The sequence below is a fragment of the Pectinophora gossypiella genome, chromosome 6 (assembly GCF_024362695.1).
Source record: "Pectinophora gossypiella chromosome 6, ilPecGoss1.1, whole genome shotgun sequence".
In the NCBI taxonomy this organism is placed as follows: domain Eukaryota; kingdom Metazoa; phylum Arthropoda; class Insecta; order Lepidoptera; family Gelechiidae; genus Pectinophora; species Pectinophora gossypiella.
Window position 1 is genome coordinate 7,755,855 of NC_065409.1, and position 22,050 is coordinate 7,777,904.

Sequence of the window (22,050 nt, forward strand, 5' to 3'; positions counted from 1 at the left end):
CAACAAGAAAGATCTCAGCACAAATAGAGGAATAATAAATTTATTGTTCCATCACATAGAAAAAGGATACAAATCGCGACCTATTCATAAAGAAACAGTTTTCTTACGTAATGTTTTGCATATGTAAGTCTCTCTATGTAACGTACCTACCTACGCATAGTCTCAAAGTATTTTCACTCTCTTTCTCTTCGAAGTACCCATCGTGTTGAGGTTTTTTTTCATTTAGTATTTAATTAACACGAGAGCATCGCCTTACTAGCAACCTCGCCCGTCCTGATCTGTTGCACTGCCTGGCATTTAATAAATTGAATTAAACTTTCTGCGAGTAAGCTTGTTATAGAAGATGCCCGTGGCACTACCCTGGGGGAACTTCATACGCTGTTGTGTCGAGTAGCTAAATGTTTTTAATAAAGTTAGTATCATTTTATAATCTTTATAAAACGACCTACAAGTGTTTACATTTGCCTCCAAGGAACGATAATCCATAGTGATGGTAATGCGCTAAGTTAGTCGAATAGTACCATTTTGTTAATTATAAGTATTTAAATATTTTGCTCGGCATAAGTCTATATCTTCTTCTATCGTATGGGTTGTGAGGTGAATTGCCAGCCTCATCAACCCTGGTGTCAGGGTTATTAATGAGCCGCCAAAGGCCCCAGACATGGCTCATGTAACGATTACTCACTTACATCAGTAAGTAGTAACCGGGAGCACCGACTTAACGTGTCTTCCAAAGCTCGGATCATTTTACTTTCAGACAATCAGGTGATCAGCCTGTAATGTCCTAACCAAACTGGGGATCACAACGATGATTTTTGTGATATGTCCCCACCGGGATTCGAACCCGGGACCTCCGGATAAGACCTTATCAACCGTGAAGGAATAAAAATCACTATTAACGGCAGTTATTGTACTTCACTTGAAAGTAAAAAGCAAACCTAGCTAGTTGTTTCTATACTTGTGAAGCTTTATACTTAAAGCCCAAAGCATTATATTATAACATTAACAAAGTAACGCATGTCGCAATTATACCATCCAAATGACGTCATAATAATTACATATAGTGACAAAACGTGTAACATTCCACCTCTACGTTTGCTAATTATTTTTTGTCTTTAAATAAAACAGGGATTCCTCCGTCGAGGGAAACGTCGACTTTACTTCCCCATATTGAGACGTAAGGTTCATGAAATTATTACGTCAGAATCGTAACTAGCGAATACTTACTAAACCCATTTGGAATATTATTTCACTGTTTGGAAAGTTTCCGTTGGAATATAGTTTTTATCTTGGGAAAATAAACTGTTTCCGCGGACTACAGGAAGATAATAAATCTCGAATTCCAAGCCGGTCAAATCTCAGGAAAAATCTGGTGAAATAGTAATAATTCACAACTGTTTAAGAAGTGATATGTCGCTTTATGTCATCGGTATATTTATTATGAGGAATGTATTTTCCCGCGCCCGCATATATTTTTCCCGCGACCTTAACCGCTGCCGGGCTGACAAGCGTATAAATATACTCCAATCAGATATTGGATGGGTGAGTGGGAGAAATGCATTTTTTTTGACGTGACTTATTGTAGATTTGCCGCAGATGGCATTAACTACTTGGCCGGACAAATGGGGAGCGCTGAGGGCTCCCACCCAGTACGAAATTTAAGACAACAGGCCTTAGGGTGCCCAGTTGCCTGGCTCGGGGCGTCGTCTGAGAGGAAGAATAGTTGAAAGAATTAATCGACCCTAGTGGATCGATAGCGATAAGCGCTGAATGAGGGAAATCGTCGACCACGCCAGCGGGGTCGGTATCGGGGTTCTGAAGTGTTTGGTGTCGCGAGCTGATTGGCCGCCACTATGGCATTTGCCATACCTAAAATATAACATTTGCATTTTAAAAATGCATTTGCATTTTCGGAGGTATGTGACCTAACCTGTATTAGGCTGGTTTTCCCTTAACAGGTTGGAAGGTTAGACAGAGGCTCTCGTTTTTTGTAAAAATACCGGACCTGTCAAATCTTCAAGTTAGGTAAACGGACCCTGTGAAAAACGGGATAATGCTAGGGAGTGAGATAGTGGATGTGTAACCGTAACTAGAAGATTAATTTCAGACAAACCACGTGTCAGTAGTTAAGCTTGAGAGGGTTATGGACCTCAGTAATTTCCACCAATATGATTCTACTTATTCAAACTGCCACCCTTTTTTTGTAAAAGTGGTCGACCTGCGACCTCAGATGTGAGACATTTTAGACTGTTCATTTATCCTTCGTCACTGTGTTCTCTCTTGGGAAGGCAAAGTCCTAATTTGTCAGAATAAAATATCGGGGGACTGCTTCTGATGTCTCGTACCATGTAATAATAATAAATAATACATATATCACGCAGTCGTTCATTATGTAAGATTTATATAAACCTTAGGTTTAGACACGGCGTGAACTGTAGTCAACTTATTCCATATGCCTGGATGATTTTAACCGATATGGGTAGCTTCAAAACGTTTTTTCGATTCTGCTCCGCACCACCCAAATCCCCTGGTAGTTGCGGTTTCCGAATACATTCCTCTTAGGGACGGTACTGAAAAGTATCGGCGTCCGAAGGACGTAATATACGATCCAGACGACCCGATTACTGTAGCCATAGAGGCAGCCAATCAGCTCGCGACACCAAACACTTCAGGACCCCGATACCGACCCCGCCGGCGTGGTCGACGATTTCCCTCATTCAGCGCTTATCGCTATCGACCCACTAGGGTCGATTAATTCTTTCAAATATTTTTACTCTCAGACGACGCCCTGAGCCGAGGTTCACGCCCAACTGGGCACCCTCAGGCCTGTTGTCTTAAACGTCGTACCGGGTGAGAGCCTTCAGCGCTCCCCATTTGTCCGGCCAAGTAGTTAATGCCATCTGCGGCAAATCTACAATAATTCACGTCAAAAAAAACCGATATGGAAAATTTCAAGTTTTCGTTGCCGTACCTGGAAGGATTTTTGCCATTTCGACGCCCATATACCTAGACCGATATAATATTATGTTATTATCAGTCAAGTGAAGAATAGCTATAATTCGATTATCGACGACACAAGGCGAGTGATAGATCGGAGTACTCAGTATAATACGACAAAGACACGTCATGTATCGATTGGACACGCCTTGTGGACTCGCGACGAAGGGCTTCACCCCTGGGCCATCGCACCTGCCTCCCATACTCGTAATTATGGTACAACAAGGAAATATAGAAGGAACATAGGTGTTTGTCCTCGGTCAAGGGCGTAATATTCATACCTTTATATCTATTGTCACTACAAGGAATCTAATAGACATAGCATAACAAGCTCACGACTATAATTCCCAATTAGGTTAGTCATAAGTACATCAATCGCAAGATGAACTGAGTACCCATACTTCACCGAGCTTTCTATTATACCAACATGATAGGTGGTGAGCCATATCACCGTCATAATGGCTGAGCCAACTGTTGTAGTGAAAATTGTACTTAAAGTAAATTAATAACATTGGTAAAAGTCCAGCACCGAGGTACGAACCGGCGCTCCCTATTGAGAAACAAGTCGATGACACACATGACCATACAGTGCCCAAAATACATAGAGAATGAAATAGGGTGGCTTAGTAAACGAAGCCTGATAAGTTCTTAAAATACCTTCGTTGACCGAAAACTGATTTTTTTACATAAAAATAAATGGTACATTATTTAACAATAAATTTAATTAAAACAATTTGGAAATAATTCTGCTTTAAGTTCCTTATCGAGAGACTACGGTTGACAAGAGAAATCCGTCCTTTTTACGGCATATGAAGCAACAAAATGACTAGATATTTGCGAAAGACCATAAGGCATTTGTCTTAGGTATTTGTCTTTGCGTATCAATGGACAAAAACATTTTTCTTGCTTTTTATTACTTGCTGATACAATTAGTGTTGGGTTCTTACCCGGAAAATTCCCGCGTTTTGGGAATTTTCCCAATTCTGAGGGAAAAAACCCGAAAAATTCCCATTTCAAGGGAAAATATTTTTTATCGCATATATTTATATTAAAAGTAAGGATTTCCAACAAAGACCATTTAAATATAATGTATGCCTACTTATGCCCAATTTATTTTCTGTCGTAGTGTCGTATGAACTCTTAAAAAACTTATCTAAAGGAGATCATCGGATTTCGGCCCAGAAGTCAAAGTGCCGGCCAAAAAATAATTTTGCTATATTCCGTTAGATCTTATCCGTATGAGCATTTATTACTATGGCACCAAAGCTGTAGGGTCAATATCTTCGGTTTTATTCGATTTTAAAAAACTGTATTTTTCATACATTTTTGGTGAAAATGTAAAGTGCCGGCCAAGTAACAATAATGGTATTATTCTTAGAACTTATCTGTCTGAGCATTTATTACTATGGCACCAAAGCTGTAGGGTCAATATTTTCGGTTTTATTCGAATTAAAAAAAACTGAATTTTCATACATTTTTGGTGAAAATGTGAAGTGCCGGCCATGAAACAATATTTGTATATCCCGTTAGAACTTATCCATTTGACCATTTATTATTAGGGCACCAAACGTCTATGACCATTATTTTGACTTTTGTTGGACTTTACGTTATAGTTTCTATGTGAAAAGTGCCGGTCAGCAAAAAACACATGTCAAAGCTATCGAGACATTATTAACTATGACAAAAACGTGTATGACCATTAATTAGTTTGGCTTTTGTGGGATTTAAAAAAAACTTGATTTTTGATTCATTTTGTATAAAAATAAAATACAACAGGTGCGTTATTTAAAGGATCGTCAGAATGTTTATTACTATGGCATTAAACGACTATGACCAATATTTTGAACTTAATTCGATTTTTCAAAAATCAAAAAAAAGTTTTATCTAGTGATAATGGAACTATCTTGCTAAAGGCGTAATATGGTGGTCGTCTTTTGAAAAATAGGTTTACGTTTGACCACTACCTTACCTGATGGTGATACACGCTTAAGAAGCTACTTTTTTAAAGAAAAGTGTATACAAGGAATAAACAGCGGGGTGATAGAGGTAAGTACTATGTTATCGGCCGAGTAGCACCAGGACATTGTGATAGGCATACTTGCAAAGTAGAATAGAATAGAAAAAGTTTATTATAAGTACAACTACCCGACTCCTGTTTTCCCTAACAGATACTTCAGGCGTCATGCCAAAATACGAGTTTCGTCACTAGATGGCAAGCTTATCTTTGGAGGGTGGTAACCATTTACGGTCAAGGTGAATCAATACCATAATTCAACCTAAACTTAGGCCGTAACGTTGAGTCGAATGCAAAAACTACAGTCAACGTCATATCTAAAATCAGATAGTATTAATATAGAAGTTCACCTAACAACACACAAAACAAAAACACAAAGTATTTATCTGACTAATAACTAGTCATTGGGAAAGCTCTGCTTGTTGTCATTGTTAAAATGTATAAAACAAGTTTTTTTTAAAGTCAAATAAAAGCCAAAGTCGACATTTGGTAGTATCGTAAAAATACGTTTCAAGTCGTTTACCAAAAGATTTGACTTATTTGTTTCGCTGGCTGACATTTTCCCATTTGAACCAAAACGGAAAGAGAGATGAATAAAAAGTCAACATAACGGTCAAAAATGTTTTGCGCCGGATTATTAAATGTTCTAAAGGTCCTTTGTAATCCGCCGTACCGCATTTTTTACCCAAAGCACTTTATTTTCATACAAAATAAATAAGAAATCAAGATTTTTAAAATACACTAAAAGCCAAACTAATGGTCATACAAGTTTGGCGCTATAGAAAAAAAATATAACAGGCATCTACTCGATACTCTCAACATGATATTTTTGCTGGTCAGCATTTTTCACATTCGAACTAAAACGTAAATTCCAATAAAAGTCAAAATAATGGTCATAGATGTTTGGTGTTATTAAAAAATATTGAGAAGCAACTATTAGACAGATTCGACATATTTTTTTCGATGGCCGGTATTTTAACATATTAACCAAAACTGAAAGTCCAATAATGGTCATAGAAGTTTGGCGCCATACTAATAAATGTTCTAACGGTCCTTTGTAATACGCTTGTATACCTCTTTTTCCCAACGGACATAATATTATTTTTTACAAAATGTATGAAAAATCGAGATTTTTAAAATCCAATTAAAGCCAAATTAATGGTCATACACCTCTGGTGTCATAGTAAAAAATGTTCAGATAATAACGATAACACATAATCTAAAGTGGGACGAACACATTATTGGAATCACTAATAAGGATAACTCCCTCTTATACATAATTAGAAAAGCTTTTTATCATATAGATACGGAATTGTTTCTTAGGCTTTACAAAACTTACTTACGTCAGACCGCTGTTAGAACATGGGTTTCAAATATGGAGACTTTACTATCGGAAGGACTCTACTAGAGAGAGATCTCTCTTTACTCGAGAGAGTCCAAAGAAGAGCAACAAAGATGGTGACAGTACTGGCTGGCCGGAGTGGACCTTAGCGGGGGCCGCAGGACTCTCACCTCTGGCTTGCCTTCATTGGCCAGCCAGAGTGGGGCGTTAGAGCTATACGCTCGCAGGGTGGAAGTGAAAGATGCATAAGTCGCGAGTTGGTAAGGCGGGTAAACCGCCTCGCAGAAAGCGGTGTACACCTCTTGACATCCTGAGATGCTCACAACCATGTTGTTGCCTTGCCGTCCAGTCGCGTCGGCTAGATAGGTGACCCAACCAGTTAGTGACGAGTCACCGCCTGCCCAATGTGTCTCTGTTATTAAAATTGGTCGAGCAGGCGCCATAGTCCCCCATAGCCCCAGTATCCCGGTTCACTAACCCCCAACCCAATAGCCCCGTTCCTTTTGTTCCCATAATCTGCAATAGTCCTACACGAAGCAGGGATTGTCTTTGGGTGCACTCCCATAGTGCATACAGGGATAATCGCCGGTTGATGTCACAACACATTTAGAGTAAATTGTCTTAAGGGGACTCCACGTGTTGGCTTCGGCCCCACGCACGCCTTCCAAAAGTCCGGGACTCCATGACAGACCCGACCCGAGACATGGAAACGACATACAAATAATAATAAGATTAAAAATAATGAAATAAAAAATATTTTCCCATGATTCGGGAATTTTTCGGGTGTTTATTTTATTTTCCCATATTTTCCCGATATTTTTTCTTTCCCACCCAATTTTTTCTTTCCCTGCCCATCACTAGATACAATAGATATGTATTAGTATCCGACTAAATACATCTGTATAATACATAATATCTACCCATATGCATAAAGCCTACTACGACTCAACGCCATAACCGTTTGCCATATTATATTTACAGCGATAAAGCCTATAAATTGCCGAATAGCAACATAAAGTCAACAGAGATCTATATTACAGCTACACGCAAATTATTTGATATAGTGCCTATGCTAACAGCGATAAGAATATGCCCCAAATATAGGTACGTTAGCTTAAAGAATAATTACGTATAGATCGGCAACTTTTCGATCCTCACCAGCGGCTGAGTTAAGTTTATCTCACCCCCCCTCGGTCTTACTTTCGTCTTGAATCGTGAAGGCTGCGCGCGGACTGTTCTTTTTATTTTATTTTATCATTTTAGTGTATATGTTCGAATATGACCTGGAAAGCAAAAGGCTAAAAATGTTTACTCACTCTTAGTATAGAATAAGAAATAATACTACGTATAGAATGGCAACTCTACGCTCCCCACCAGCAGCTGAGCTACGTTTATCCAAAGCCCCCCCCCCCCCCTTTGGTCTTACTTTAGTATTTTATGCTCGTGCGATAACGTCAATGTGTATGAAGTGTCTGGGGTGCCCTGTGCTTAAGGTCATGAACACATTTCACTAAACAAGCGACTGAACACGTTTTCCAATACCTAAGTATACGTACACCTATTTATATAATTTAGGTAAGTATGTAACTTGAACAATGCAGCAGAACACTTAAGTACAATTTAGAACTTAGGGTACCTAAGTTTAAGTAGTAAGTTCAAACGCTTCAAGAGCACTAAATGCCACTTGGCTTTTAGACGAAAGCATTATCGTAAGCAAAGCTTACTTATTTCTTAGTCTGCTTACACCACTGGGAAATAGGCGCGAGTTTATGCATAGGTTGTACTTTACTTTTTATAGGCACGCATATTTTTTATAAGGTTATATGTGTTTGTGTTTGGTTGTGTGTGTTTGGAATGGCGATTACTCCACTGACAAGAGCGCAGCTCATAAATAGAGAGAGAGATATGTGTTTGTTCTTGCAATTGTAATGCGACAAAGACCGAAAGTTTAGAAATAAAAAAAACATCATTTCTATCAAAAACGTGCATGTAGATTTGAATACAAATGATTATAAACTTAAATGCAGTACTAAAACTAAATAACTTGTACTGTAGCGTAGCCAGTATGAAACAATGCGGAGCTAAATAGCTCTGTGAGTTTTGTGACTCTGGTCGACGTCATTGGCAAAACATTTTAGCTATGAACAGTGATAGGCGACACTAGGCAAATATTTGTAGCAATAACTAATGCCCGCTAATGTACTGGTAACATTAGAACTGGTACTGAGCTACCATTGTACTTTATCAAGAAAACATGTTTGTTTATCTAATCTAACATACAACTAGTCCTAGTTTTGTTAATATTGTTATTTTTAGATCATTTATTTGTTTATATTTAATATACTAGTAATTTATCCGATCCATAATTATTTTGTGTTTTAATTATGATAATAACTAGTCCTATATTAGTCTAGGTGTAAACAAATCCAAAGCGACGCCGGCAATCCCTAATCAATCTTAGGACAAAACATAGTTGGATTTTGTACTAATGGATTTTCGCAAGGCATTGCCCGATTCTATTAACTATTTATACAGTGACAAATTACGTTTCAGTGTAACCTACAAACCTAGGAAGCAGCCCGCCGGAGATGAAAATGTATTTGCTTCATGAGTGATAAACAGGTTTTTTTTACTTACGCATTTGGTCCTAGGAACACTAATTATCCAGGACTAAGTGTATATTATGGAACTTTATTGCTGTTTGTACCAGAAAAGGTGTTTCTGACAAGATTTTAGATGACATTTATTTAGATTTTGGGATCAGGCCAACGCGACAACGTGCGAACTAGCGACCGTTGTGTATGAGTACGAGTGCTATTCTCAACTCTTCAATGAAACATTTCCCGTTTTAGACGAGAGAACACCAAAATAGCAGGTATACGAATAAACATCGACTCCAAGCTAGAAACTGTAATAACTCAATACGTGACAAGCGAGATTGCCAACGTCTATTCAACCCGTTCAATTCAAGACATACAACATCAATAGATTTAATTATACTAACAAATTATGTTGCGGTATATATTAAATCGTCTTTCTCATTGTGTATTCTATATCTATAAATTAAAATCAGAGAAACTGGCTACTCATATATATACAAACTCCCACATAGTAATAAAATAATTTTGTCATTCAAATCGTTTCTTGTGTGGGCAAAGCAAAACTTATGGATCAACTTTCAAAAGACTTTCGCTAGAAAAAAGTATTGACGAGATGATAGCAAAGCAATAAAACAAAGATTGGGTCGAAAACCTTGCAATATGTCACCGCACAAATTAATTTCATCGAACAGATGGTCCCGAAGTAAAATAGGTTTTAAGCACAGAGTTATAAGATCGAAAAAAAATCAGACTTACATTGAGGTTTAAAAGAATGAAGCCCCAATGACGTTGAACAAAGCGACCATGCACTTTAAAAGCTTTTTGCAATCAAAGAGTAGATTAAATGGACTTACAGCAGTAATATCGCTGAAAAGTATAGAATACGAGATAAAACGTGAGCACCTATCCGAATTTGCAAAATAAAATCGTATAAAATCTTGATAACTATCAATAAAATAGACCGTTCACACTTTGAAAAACGTTTTCATAAAAAAACACGCAGACCATTTCCATATGTCAATCTAGACTTCTGAAAAAATATTGCGAGTAGGTAGGTACTTTATTCTTGTGTAAGACAGATATAATGCACTTTTGCGTTGTTGAATGTTTTCCGAATAATGTATTATGAATAAAAAAACGACACCAATCAGAATACATAATCGAGCTTCCGTGCAATGGCATGCATCGACTATCGTTATAATGGCGATAACTTAGGGTGGTATTAATAAACTAATCTCAGCTTCGAGACTGCCCTCAAGATCATGTCGATGTGACAGTCCTTATATAAAACAGAGACTTGAGAATGATTTTGAGGGCAGTCTCAGCTGCGATTAGTTTATTAATACCACCCTAAGTATATCTACTTAATACAAGTTCGATAGCCAAATTAACTTAATCGAAGTGCAAAACTACTAAGCACTGCAATTAATGTTCTGCTTTAATTCGAGTGAAAATGGACCATTTGGGATTACTAGCAGTGTGGAATATAACGAAGCAAGTTGGTTGAGTCGAGCACTAAACAATGTAATATTGAGCAAATAGCTCGAGGATTTAAATGAGCACGGTGATTCAGAGGAGGTGCGTCGCTGTAGGGCTACCATTTTGCAATCACATGCCAAGAATTTCAGACAAAGCTTGGAGCTTTTCATTCATACAAAAACGCTTATGTTTAGGTACACACACTTTTAGTAATGTCTACAATCGCGGGCACGTAAGACGCAATTTGTAAGTATATTCAATAAAATATGATAACCGATCTAAAAGACGTTCTGTGACTGTAGCAATAGGTTACCAGACTTGCCTATCATAAGTCCATACTCTAATTAAGTAAAACCACATTTATGCGTAAAATCGCACGATCATACATTACAAATAAAGTCGATATTTATTTTTTTAACACCTGCTTTTTTTCAGTTTGAACAAAAGGAAAAAAAGTTTATTAATGATTAAATAACTAATTCTAATTAGATTTAATAATTTTATTTTATTATCAAAATCACGCAGGTAACCCTAGTAACATTGACCCGGCGATTCGCATCACCTCCCGTTGGAAATGAACCAGGCCACATACAACGCAAACAAAAGACATTTAATTAAACAAACCTACTGTTATAAATGACTTAAATATTAATAATTTTGCCAAACAATGCTGAAACGTACATTGAGCTAGCGGACATGATTTTGAATTTAAAAAAGTCATCATCATCATCGAACATCAATCATCTTCAAACGTTTTAACCTAACCTCCCGTTTTTCACAGGTTCCGCTTACATATCTGAAGATTTGTCAGGTCTGGTTCTTTACAGCAGCGACTGCCTGTCTGACCTTCCAACCCGCGACGGGAAAACTAGCCTAATAAGTACAGGTTAGATCATATATCTCCGAAAATGCATTTCTCGGGAATTAAACGTTTCAATGAAAACGGAAATGGTTGTATTTCAATAATATTATGTAGTATTTATTTTTTTTCACTCAAAAGCCGAAAGGGTTATTCTTAATATACTTACAGGTTTTATTTTCTAACATGGATTAGTAGTTTCGGTTTATACTTGTGTAAATTAGTTATGACTCATTTATTTATATGATTGTATAGAGAAACGAGTATTTTAAATATCCAATTTACATACACAACGACCACAGACACGGTACAAAATTATCACAAGTCCGATAAAAGAGGATCACGTTTCTAATTTAAGATGTTGCTCAAACTTTACTACTTTTGGGTCGTACCAGATTTACTGGCTTTTAAATAGTACTTGCCCGAGTAGTATAAAAGTACTCCACTTTCACGTACGCATTTGCAACCTTTATTTACGTAAGTACTCATAAAATGTCAGGTCTTCCACGACTCTATAAAAGCCAGACACACTATCTTCTGTCATTTTCCGTGAAAACAATGAAAGATATGTACGTAATTTTCTTACTATGTTACTACATATAACGATGTCCTGTAGGTACTATAAGTATATGATATATGTGTTATGTTTCTTATCCCATTTGAAATCCAAGTCACAATAAAGGAAATCTACTCTGCTTATAAGCAGGCATGCCGTAGAAAGCGATTAAGGGATCAAGTAGTGTATTATATAGGTACTTAATGGGCGCATTGTGTGCCATGTACTGGTGACCTATTTATTAAATAAAAACTCCTTTACACCAAGTTGCGACGACCTCCGTTGTCCAGTGGTTGAGCGTTGGGCTCACGATCCAGAGGCCCCGGGTTCGAATCCCGGTCGCGACATATCACAAAAATCACTTTGCGATCCCTAGTTTGGTTAGGACATTACAGGCTGATCAGCTGATTGTCCGAAAGTAAGATGATCCGTGCTTCGGAAGGCACGTTAAGCCGTTGGTCCCGATTACTACTTACTGATGTAAGTATGTAGTCGTTACATGAGCCATGTCAGGGGCCTTTGGCGGCTCAATAATAAGCCTGACACCTCACACAACAGGGTTGGTGAGGTTGGTATTCCACTTCACAATTCACACGATAAGAAGAAAAAGAAGTGCAAGCTATTTTCTGATGACTCTACTATCCGAAGAAGGATTTCATGAGTTGTATGTATATGTAAGGCAGGTATAACAAAGTAAAAAACATAATATATATCTTTTTATTAAGTAGTAGGCTCTAGGCTGAATACGAAAAAACGTTCCAATTAGAGGCAAACCTAGGCGAAGCGACTAAATACTACTCTCCAAAATCACAAAGGAACCGAACTAAGATCGTCCCTAATGGACATGCAACTTAAGACAGTACAGGAGTGCTGCCAATGTAAGTACGGCTCCCATTTCCGGGTACCAAAAACAACGGAAACACAAATCTGAGGAAAATAAATCATATCAACGTCATTTGTCGGTAATCGTCTGTAAACAACGTGAAGTGTGCGACTTGACGTCACCGTGGGCTTGTATACAAAGCAATCACTTGGCAGTTACATCGGTGGAACTTCACAACAGCCGTCAAGTACTGCGAGTTGGCAGATGGCTTGTGTCGCGGCCGGTGCCAACTTCCAACTTCTCCAGATTTGGTGCTATCCTAGCCGCTCTACTAATACTAATATCAAAAGTAATAATGGCCAAGTCTTGTCTTTACCGTTAATATCTTTGACCGTTAAGGCACCAAAATCATATAATCTATTAAGTGCTCTTAATACTCTATTTCCCACTACGTATTACTAAACCCCATCCAGTCATATACGAGTTAAAAACCTAACCCGCGGCGAGGAAGTATACAATTACGCACACAGTATGAAACAAAAGTTAATCACCGACGCCAATCAGAAATTCGATTAACTGTACGCAAGTAGAATTAGCGCAAAATGTAAAGAAACCAATTAACCGACTTTATTTTCAAAGAATAATGGACTATAAAAATCCATGTGAACCGACCACACTGTATCAAAGAAGATTGCTCTATACTGATTGATCTGTAGGCAAACAAAGTGTCGTAAAATAGAATTTTACAATATAAACGTTGATTTAATTCCTGTATCTTTTGATTTACTTATGGGAATTGCAATTGTATTACCTACATACTGCAATTAACATTATAAAGACATTAAAATTATGTACACTTTAGAAATGCATAATGTATGTAGTGTGTTCTGATAAAAGGCACCAAGTCTCGGTCCCGGAGCCGTTATTTACAGTGTGATATGAACTACGTGCAATAGATCGCGATAGGGTAAGGTTGCTTAAGTCGTACCACGGCCTAAGTCGTACCGCGGCTATATCTTGTCTGATACTTATAAATTGCGCCATCTAATGTTGCCCGCCTGAACTATTTAGTCGCCCGAGCAAACGTAAACAAATGGTTTGCTGGCCGGCTTCGTGCAGCAGAAATAATTCAAAGAAGTAAGTTTTTACGCAATTTTCATTAAAATTTTTGTCTCATTCGTAAGCTTTTTATGCCAAGAATATGATCCTTACATTATTTCTTTGTTTACACTTATTTGTAATACTTAATTGGCAATCGTTTAGACATACTCAAACGTTCGAACTTTTTTAGGTTATGCCAGTGATTTTAATTTTAAACTTAGAAACCCCGCTGCTTAAGTCGTACCTGTGCAAAATTCCTTACTCGTACCGGTACGACTTAGGTATTGAGAAAATTGTTTAATAAGTAGGAGCGTGAGCATAGGTCAGGTCTTTGATTAGAATATGCTTCTGACCACCCCCCTTAGGGAATAACGGTCGTGATGATATGGATGGATGAGTAGATGAGTAGATTTTTTACCAGATTATAAATATGGCGAAAAGAAAGTATAATATTTGGAAGCAAGAGGATTATGGACGAAGCTTTAGAGAAACATCGGAATGGAGAAATCGGTTTTAATGACGCCTGTAGAAGATTTAATATACCAAAGCCCACACTGCGACGACATTTAAAAGGTTTGAATTGAAAAACTAAATTTGGAAGACCTAATGACATGTCACCAGACATGGAAGAAATACTAGCACAGCATTTGATGAATCTAGAGTCTTGTTTCTTCGGTTTGACTACCACTGAATTCAGAAAACTTGCTTTCGAGCTTGCTGAAAAATTTGAACTACCTCATCGTTTTTCTATATAGTTTATAATATGATTTCTCAAATTTATTGTCTAAGTACGACTTAGGCTATAAGTAGTACGAATTAGGCAACCAGGCGCCTTAATCGTACCGAAGCTATATTTTGGAAAAAACGTTATAATACCTGTTTTGATAAAAGATTTTAAGTTTCTGTGATTATTAATTAAAAAGCAAATAAATAAAGATTCTTTAGATGCAGATGTTTTTGTATTATTTCTATTGTACTGAATTTTACAGCATTACTTCCTTAGGGGGTACGACTTAAGCAACCTTACCCTAAGTCTATTTATACGCTACAGTTGGACAATTATTGGTCTCTAACCAGCCGACAAAAGTTCGCCGACTGAAGTCAACGATCCCGTGTGAACATTTCATATTTAACCGAATGTTGACGAAACAGAACACGCGGTTGCGTTAATATCGGATTTGACCAACGTCAAAACTGACCTCCTTTGTTTAATCTACACATCTGAGTCGTGGCCAAATTGTTCTACCCGCCTATGATAAATTATATTAGCCTAATATTGTAAACCAGCAGACAATCAACCACAAGTAGAACATTAACGACGAACGCGGATTCGATTTCAAAGCCTTTCTTTGATTTGACCGCACAATCGCTCGTTTCACTATTGTTGTGTTGGTTACTATACAGAGAAAGACACAGAGTCTATAAACAACAAGATTTTCGTTTTACAAAACAATTAGTAAACGTGATTGTTCCATAGTTTCTAACGACACAGCCGTCAATATCGAGGGCTGTGCAAACAATGATATCATATGGACAAATAATAGCATCATCGTCCTACACGGTAATGCTTGCGTACCTATTTATTCACGGGTAGACGTTATACGTAGCCTAACGACTTACAAGCCAAATTGAGCTTCAAAACAACTGTCTCGCGAACAACGCCGCGTGCTAAATGGCAACCACGCCAGCTGGCTATGACAGCTACATTCTAATACATCCGAGTTTACTTGGAACGAGTAAAGTGCTCTAATCACGAACAAGACTCAAGTAATTAGCGGCGATAAGGGAGTAATCTTAATGTGCCAACCACTTACCACGGCAGACGCTGATAAACTCACGTAGATTAACAATTAGTTTAAAACGTGTCGGTGGTAACATTAGACATTTGTAGTACGACTAAATACCAAGAAACATGTTAAGTTATAACTTAACTTATGAACATGGCGTCAACAAGGTATAAATTCACGTGCAACTTCACTTACAGCCTTTATCTTAAAGAAATAGATATAGGTAACATACATCCTATTCAGTTAATACCTCTCATAATCCCACACGCGAACTTGCGATTAACTATAAACATCGGATGTATGGATACCAAAACCGAATACTACTTAATATTGTGCGCATTGGTATTCATGTTCTGTAGAAGTTTAGTTATGATAGACATTCAGTGTTCTGGAACATTATTGATTTTGCCCCTTTTACCCAGATTGTTATTTCAGCCTGAGTTAGCAGGCCTGTCTTCTCGCCGACTGACAAGCAAAACCGAGTGAAAGAATGAGCACATAAGCAAACCTTTCCCCCTTTTGAACCAGTCCGAATGACACGAGCTGAAATTGCGAATGAAACAGACTCACAGTAAATTGTGTCGAACTGTAAATTGTATTCAATATCAAAGAATTCAAACGATTTGCGTACGTTAAACAGGCACTGAATAATTGCGAGTTTGGAAAAGACAAGATGACGTAATTGCTTTGTATAAACTTTGAACTCTTGTGTTTGAAAACACTTATCAAGTCCATGGATTCAATTGTCGTTGGACTCTTACTGTTTGTCTACATCAAATACTGCTTTTAACTATTCAACACGACATTTTTCCACCAACCTTTTAGCAACAAATTATTGACATCATACGAGACGTCATTACAGGTTGAAATTATTAATAACGAACACATTTGTAATCAAGTCGAGTGTAGAGAACAAAGCATTGAATTGGAAAGAATAGTGTCTCAATTTGGAGAGTGGCCAAAACCTCGCGACACGGATAAGATATTGCTCCATAAAATAGTTGAGTTGAAGTAGTATAGATGGTAATATAAGGTTCGAGTAATGATTAACAGCTGGCTAGATTGTCGTAAATTCTAACGTAACTGGCATAGTTGTGTTTGTAATAGACACGTCAAAGTATAGTTCACTCACCTGACTTGTTCGTGTTTCTGGATGTATATCTTGTGGAACTGGCCCTCCACGGGGGAGATGATGTCATTCTTCATCTCCATGGCAACGTGTTGTGGCAGCACCGACAGCAGCAATCGTTCCTGTGACGGGATATTAGCATAAAGTTAATTTCTAATTCATCTTATTCGACAGACGCCTACTGCGCACTGGCGTCGAAGTAACATAGATTGATGTACCTACCTATTCCTCGATTTTACACACATATAAAATATTCATTTACTTCAGTTTATTACTGTCTCACAAACAGAATTGTGACATGGTATACAAAGATAAAGCTTATTTAAAAAAAAAACGAGTGTTGGTATTTGCTGTTTTCATTTGTTGTTGCTCATAAAATCTTAGATTTATCAGTTTTCAGAGCTAAACTGTAAAGAATTTCCGCTTCTAATAATGTCAGGATTGCGCGTTCCATCAAAAACTCATAAAACTACATAAATAAATATTAGAAGCTTGTTATCCTAGTCTAGATTAAATGCATAATCAAGTCCATAAAACTAAAGGGAACCTGTAATTATGTTGCTAACCGCCACGCATTTTGTACATTTTATAGCTTTAATATGGTCCATAAAACACATAATTATTCCGTCCACTACTGCCGTAGCCTACATACAGTAAGTAATAACAAAATTACAAAGCTAGTTGGATAGTTATGAGTTGACGTATATAAACAAAACGAATATCATAAAGTATGCTTCTGCATGACTTTATCATCCCCCTACCATTATCCCGTTTTTCACAGGGTCCGTTTACCTAACCTGAATATTTGACAGGTCCGGTTTTATACAGAAGCGACTGCCTGTTTATCTTTCTTCCCGCGAAGGGAAATCCAGCCCAATGCAGGTTAGGACACATACCTCCGAAAATGCATTTCTCGGGAATGTGGGTTTCGTCACGATGATCATTTATGATCGAAACATGAATTTGAAAACAAATTCGACGGTCATTTGTTTAGGCTGGATTCGAACCTGCTACCTCAACGTGAGAGGCAAGTGTTCTACAAACTGCGGGCTACCACCCTGGTTTACACTACGCTGTCACGCTTCTGCATGAACTGAGACATAAAATACTTAGAAATACAACTTAGAAAGTACCATACTGACGAATCTTCATATTTTGGGCTTATCGTGGATGGTATGTAAGGCTTAATTGTAGCTATTTACTACCTATATATCCTTTGTAAGATAGCAATTGCAAGACTGGAGTAGGCTTTTACCGCACTGGCGGCCCCTTACTTACAATATTAACACAGAACTAAGACAAGAAGTACTAACAAAAATTAACAAATAAAGTAAAAATATTATATTTTGTTAAAATGTAAGGGAAATAAAAAGCTTTTAAGTATTTATATTTATTTATTTATCGTTTGCAAGAAAGTAATGCCAAAGTTCAATGAAATGCTTAGTTGTTTTCTTTTAACGTGCTCTTGCCTCCGCACCTCAATAATATCCTGCTATTACGTATAATACTGTACGTACCTAAGTATATAAGCTGGCGCCTGCTTTTTACGTCGAGTACGCCAGTAAGGTGGATTCGTAAGAGAAACGTGTTCGCTATCTCGGCATCGCTATAGAGACATTGAAACTGAATTGAAATGCGCCGCCACCGCCATCTACGGCGCTAACTGCATGCCGATTTTATGTTACCGCACACAAATGGACACACTACTAACTTTTTTAATTGACTTGATTGACGTACAAAAGTGCAAAAAAATGAGTTGTAATTTTACGGTTATCTGATTAAATTAATACATATGTAATCCCACGCATATAAACGCCATTTGTGTAGGCAGAACCATTACTGGATATTTGTGTTTAAATGGATAAATTAGTAACCAACCGGTAACTAGGATGTGGGAATTAGATCCCACCATAGATACATAAGATGCTTAAGCTGAATAATATCTAATTATCGAATGAATATATATCAGCATAATGTATAGTAAGTACCTACTAAAGGTATCCATACATGTAAACAAAGGTACTAAAATAACCCATTAATTTTAATAAGCAATGCGATGATTTCATCGATTCGTGCTTGAACACATCTAACGCTGTTAATTATTCATTTGACTTCATCTTGTTTTGTTTTACACATGTTCTTTGTGTCGGAGGCATAAAACAGCAGGACATGGACTCGGTCACGCAGTCATTCTTAATAACATTAATAGTACCTGCTCTTAAGGTATATATTTACGGTCACGTCACGAGCATTAATATGTATACACTTTGATACCATGTCACATTAACTTTTTTGACAAATTGAACTATAAGTCTCACTAAATGTCAAATATGTTAGTGCGACAGAGTCCTAAAGTGGGTACATTATTATATTGCTCATGGCTGTTCATAAAGAAACACCCGCAAGCACGGTCAAGATAATGAAACGATATTAATATGTTCTGTTGTACACTTGCAACTCTAGTAAGGGTGATCCATTATAATCAATGCGGTAATTCTATCAAAACCTCACCTCTCCACTGCACTGTGCAGTAACTTCTTCTCACAATAAATTTCATTTCTATCACAATTTATTTTAGGAAGCCAACAAAAAGCGATTGCAAATTATCGGTAAGATTTTTATTTACTCATCCGATTTCTTCACCCCAATAAGGATACGGACGTAACGTTGCGTAAAATAAGCTATAATATACGTATACGACCTACTTGAAGGCAGATATCTTCCGACGAACCTACGAATACGAATACACGTGACCACTCTACTCCACTGTGGGTTAGTGAATTCCACACTAAAGCTCAGTAAAGCCAAAGTAAAAGTTTAAACGAACACTCATTTCGTTCAAAGGAATATAAAGTTTTTCAGATTAAAAAACAACCTCAAAAAGTCGCAATGACTGGTAATCCTAAAAAAATGAGATTCATTTACTTTACGCTACGAATCTATTAGGCCATGAACAGACAGAAAGCTGGACCTGGACTGGACATTTACGATACTCATGGATTTTCCAATGAACTATAGAAATTCCCTATTGTCGTGATGGCTTAAATGTAATTTGATGAAATCCTTCAAACGGCATAAAAATTCAAAAATGTTTTTAGACTATTATATGGGTCATATTCGTATCAAAAGTGGTTGCAAGATGTCTTCTGATTGCTCGTGGCTCTATGTAACTCTACTATGCACTGCGGGCGTGGGTGTATGTTTCTAGGTAGATACTTATTAAGTACAGTCATGAGCAATATAATGTACCCACTTTAGGACTCTGTCGCACTAACATATTTGACATTTAGTGAGAATTACAGTTCAATTTGTCAAAAAAGTTAATGTGATATGGTACCAAAGTGTATATATATTAATGCTCGTGACCGTACTTTCGGGCGGACGTAGTAAAATGTTTATTTCTCTTCTAGATGTATCTAGGGATACGTGCGTGTAAGTTGCTATAGACTGTAAGCATAAAATAAGGAATAACAAACACTACGTGCCTATATAATGGCAACTCTCCGCTCCCCTCCAGCGGCTGAACTAGGTTTACCTCACCCCCTTCTCGGTCTAACTGTAATCTTCAATCGTATTATAGGCGTCAGATTTCTTGTTTGTGATTTGTGTGGTAGATAAATAAATAAATATTAACTGATTATTATAAAAGCATCCTTCGTAAGTAGTACTACCTACCTTAGTAAGGAATGATGGTTATATTAGGTATTGTAATTGGCTGCTCTCAGACATCACACACATAGATGCGCGTGTACGATAACGTCAATGTGTAGTGTCCATGTAAAACGAGGTGTTTTGTATGAAGTATCAGGGGTGTGCTGTAAGTACATACCAGTTTCTCGTTTTCATCTTCCATGTCGAGCCTCGCTGCGATACAGTTGCGGGTGTCGAGGAAGGCGCGCCGCTGGGCCGTCTCCATCAGCGAGTGCATCAGCGCCCCCACCACGTTCACGCACACGAAGACCACTACGTTGCCTACCATCTGCACACACACGCACTTTATTACCAAGACATAAAAATAGACACAGTTTATATACGACCCACTGCTGAACACAGTCCTCCCCTCTATCAACCGGAGGGGTATGGAGCATACTCCACCACGATAATCCAGAACTCACACGCACACTATAAATACTACACATTAATATAGTTAGTACCTACTTGCGGCGAGTACGGTTCTGCACTTCCCGGCTTTATATCGAGCGTTGAAGTATTTATGATAAACATTTACTAGGTAGCTAGTAAATAAACGAAGCGAAGGTCTTCTTCATGAGAAAACCTTCTTAGAAAGATAAGTCAAAATAACCTTCAAGACCCCCAAGGCAAGGCTATGGTAGAGGCGTATGCGAAGGACAGCCTCTTCAGGCACTGATAACAGACTGAACGAGGCCTGTGTTTCATAATCCAACAAAAATGGCCTACCACCATATCTGCAAGGCATTAGGTACCTACTTGTCCGAGAATTACGCTCAAAAGTCATTAGTCGAACACTGGCAGACAATTTGTAACGTTTTATCGTAGCAAATATCTGAATGGTTACGAACTGGTTGTAAAATGGAACATTGTTATAAAAAAATGTTCTGCGAATGTGCTGCTATCTATCAACGTTACGTAAAAATGACCTGTCAAATGTAATGACCGCATTAGTCCTCGTATTACGGCTATGATTGTCCATGATGACCGAATCCATTTAGCATATAAAACAACCAGTTCATAGTAATTACTGAAACGTATTGAATGTAATGATTATGTGTTTACAAAGCGAGAGACTGAATTTACAGTGAAACGTGCAATTTCCAAACGCACGGCCAAACTCTTGAAACGGAATTCAATTAATACTCTGAAAACACTCGTCGTTTCCTGCGAGCGTTACAGGGCTGGGAATGTGCGCTGACTCCGTTTGATATTAGCACAAAACCTCGGAATGAGCCCCAACTTCCCCAAGCTCATTACTTTAATTAAGCGAATGCTGGCATCGGTTTAATGAGTTCATTAAAAAAAAAATAGACCGAATCTAAGCGAAGCAATCATCGTTAAATTTCTGATTTGAGGACCGATCGGTAAGCGTTCGTATCAGCAACGAATTATCAAAATCCAATTACGTCGGGAACAATTAATGTAACTAAATAAAGCTAATCCATAACAATGCCCTCTGGTAGGAAATTAAGATATCAAACGGTAGCGGTAATAAAATAGCAAAAAGTAATGACGGCGGGGTGCCACCGTGCCGCCATGCAATGCCTTCATTATGTTACGTAAGTGAGTCAGTGATCTGTCTCACCTCACACCTCACGAGCTTATAATTTATTTATAGTGTTTATACCGTGAGCAGCGAGGCGTGCACTACCCCGACTATGCAAATGGAA

The 22,050-nt window shown here is 37.7% G+C and overlaps 1 protein-coding gene across 4 annotated transcripts in view; it reads right to left on the reverse strand.

Annotated features, from left to right (window-relative positions):
- Positions 1 to 22,050, reverse strand: part of LOC126367434 (Ca(2+)/calmodulin-responsive adenylate cyclase) — a 95,664-nt gene that overhangs the window by 32,363 nt on the left and 41,251 nt on the right. For all 4 annotated transcript variants that reach the window (XM_050010936.1, XM_050010939.1, XM_050010937.1 and 1 more), the window contains 2 exons: positions 20,517 to 20,666; positions 16,691 to 16,809 (listed from right to left, as the gene is read on the reverse strand). In XM_050010936.1, the coding sequence (XP_049866893.1) occupies positions 16,691 to 16,809; positions 20,517 to 20,666 (269 nt within the window). The remainder of the gene's footprint in view (positions 1 to 16,690; positions 16,810 to 20,516; positions 20,667 to 22,050) is intronic.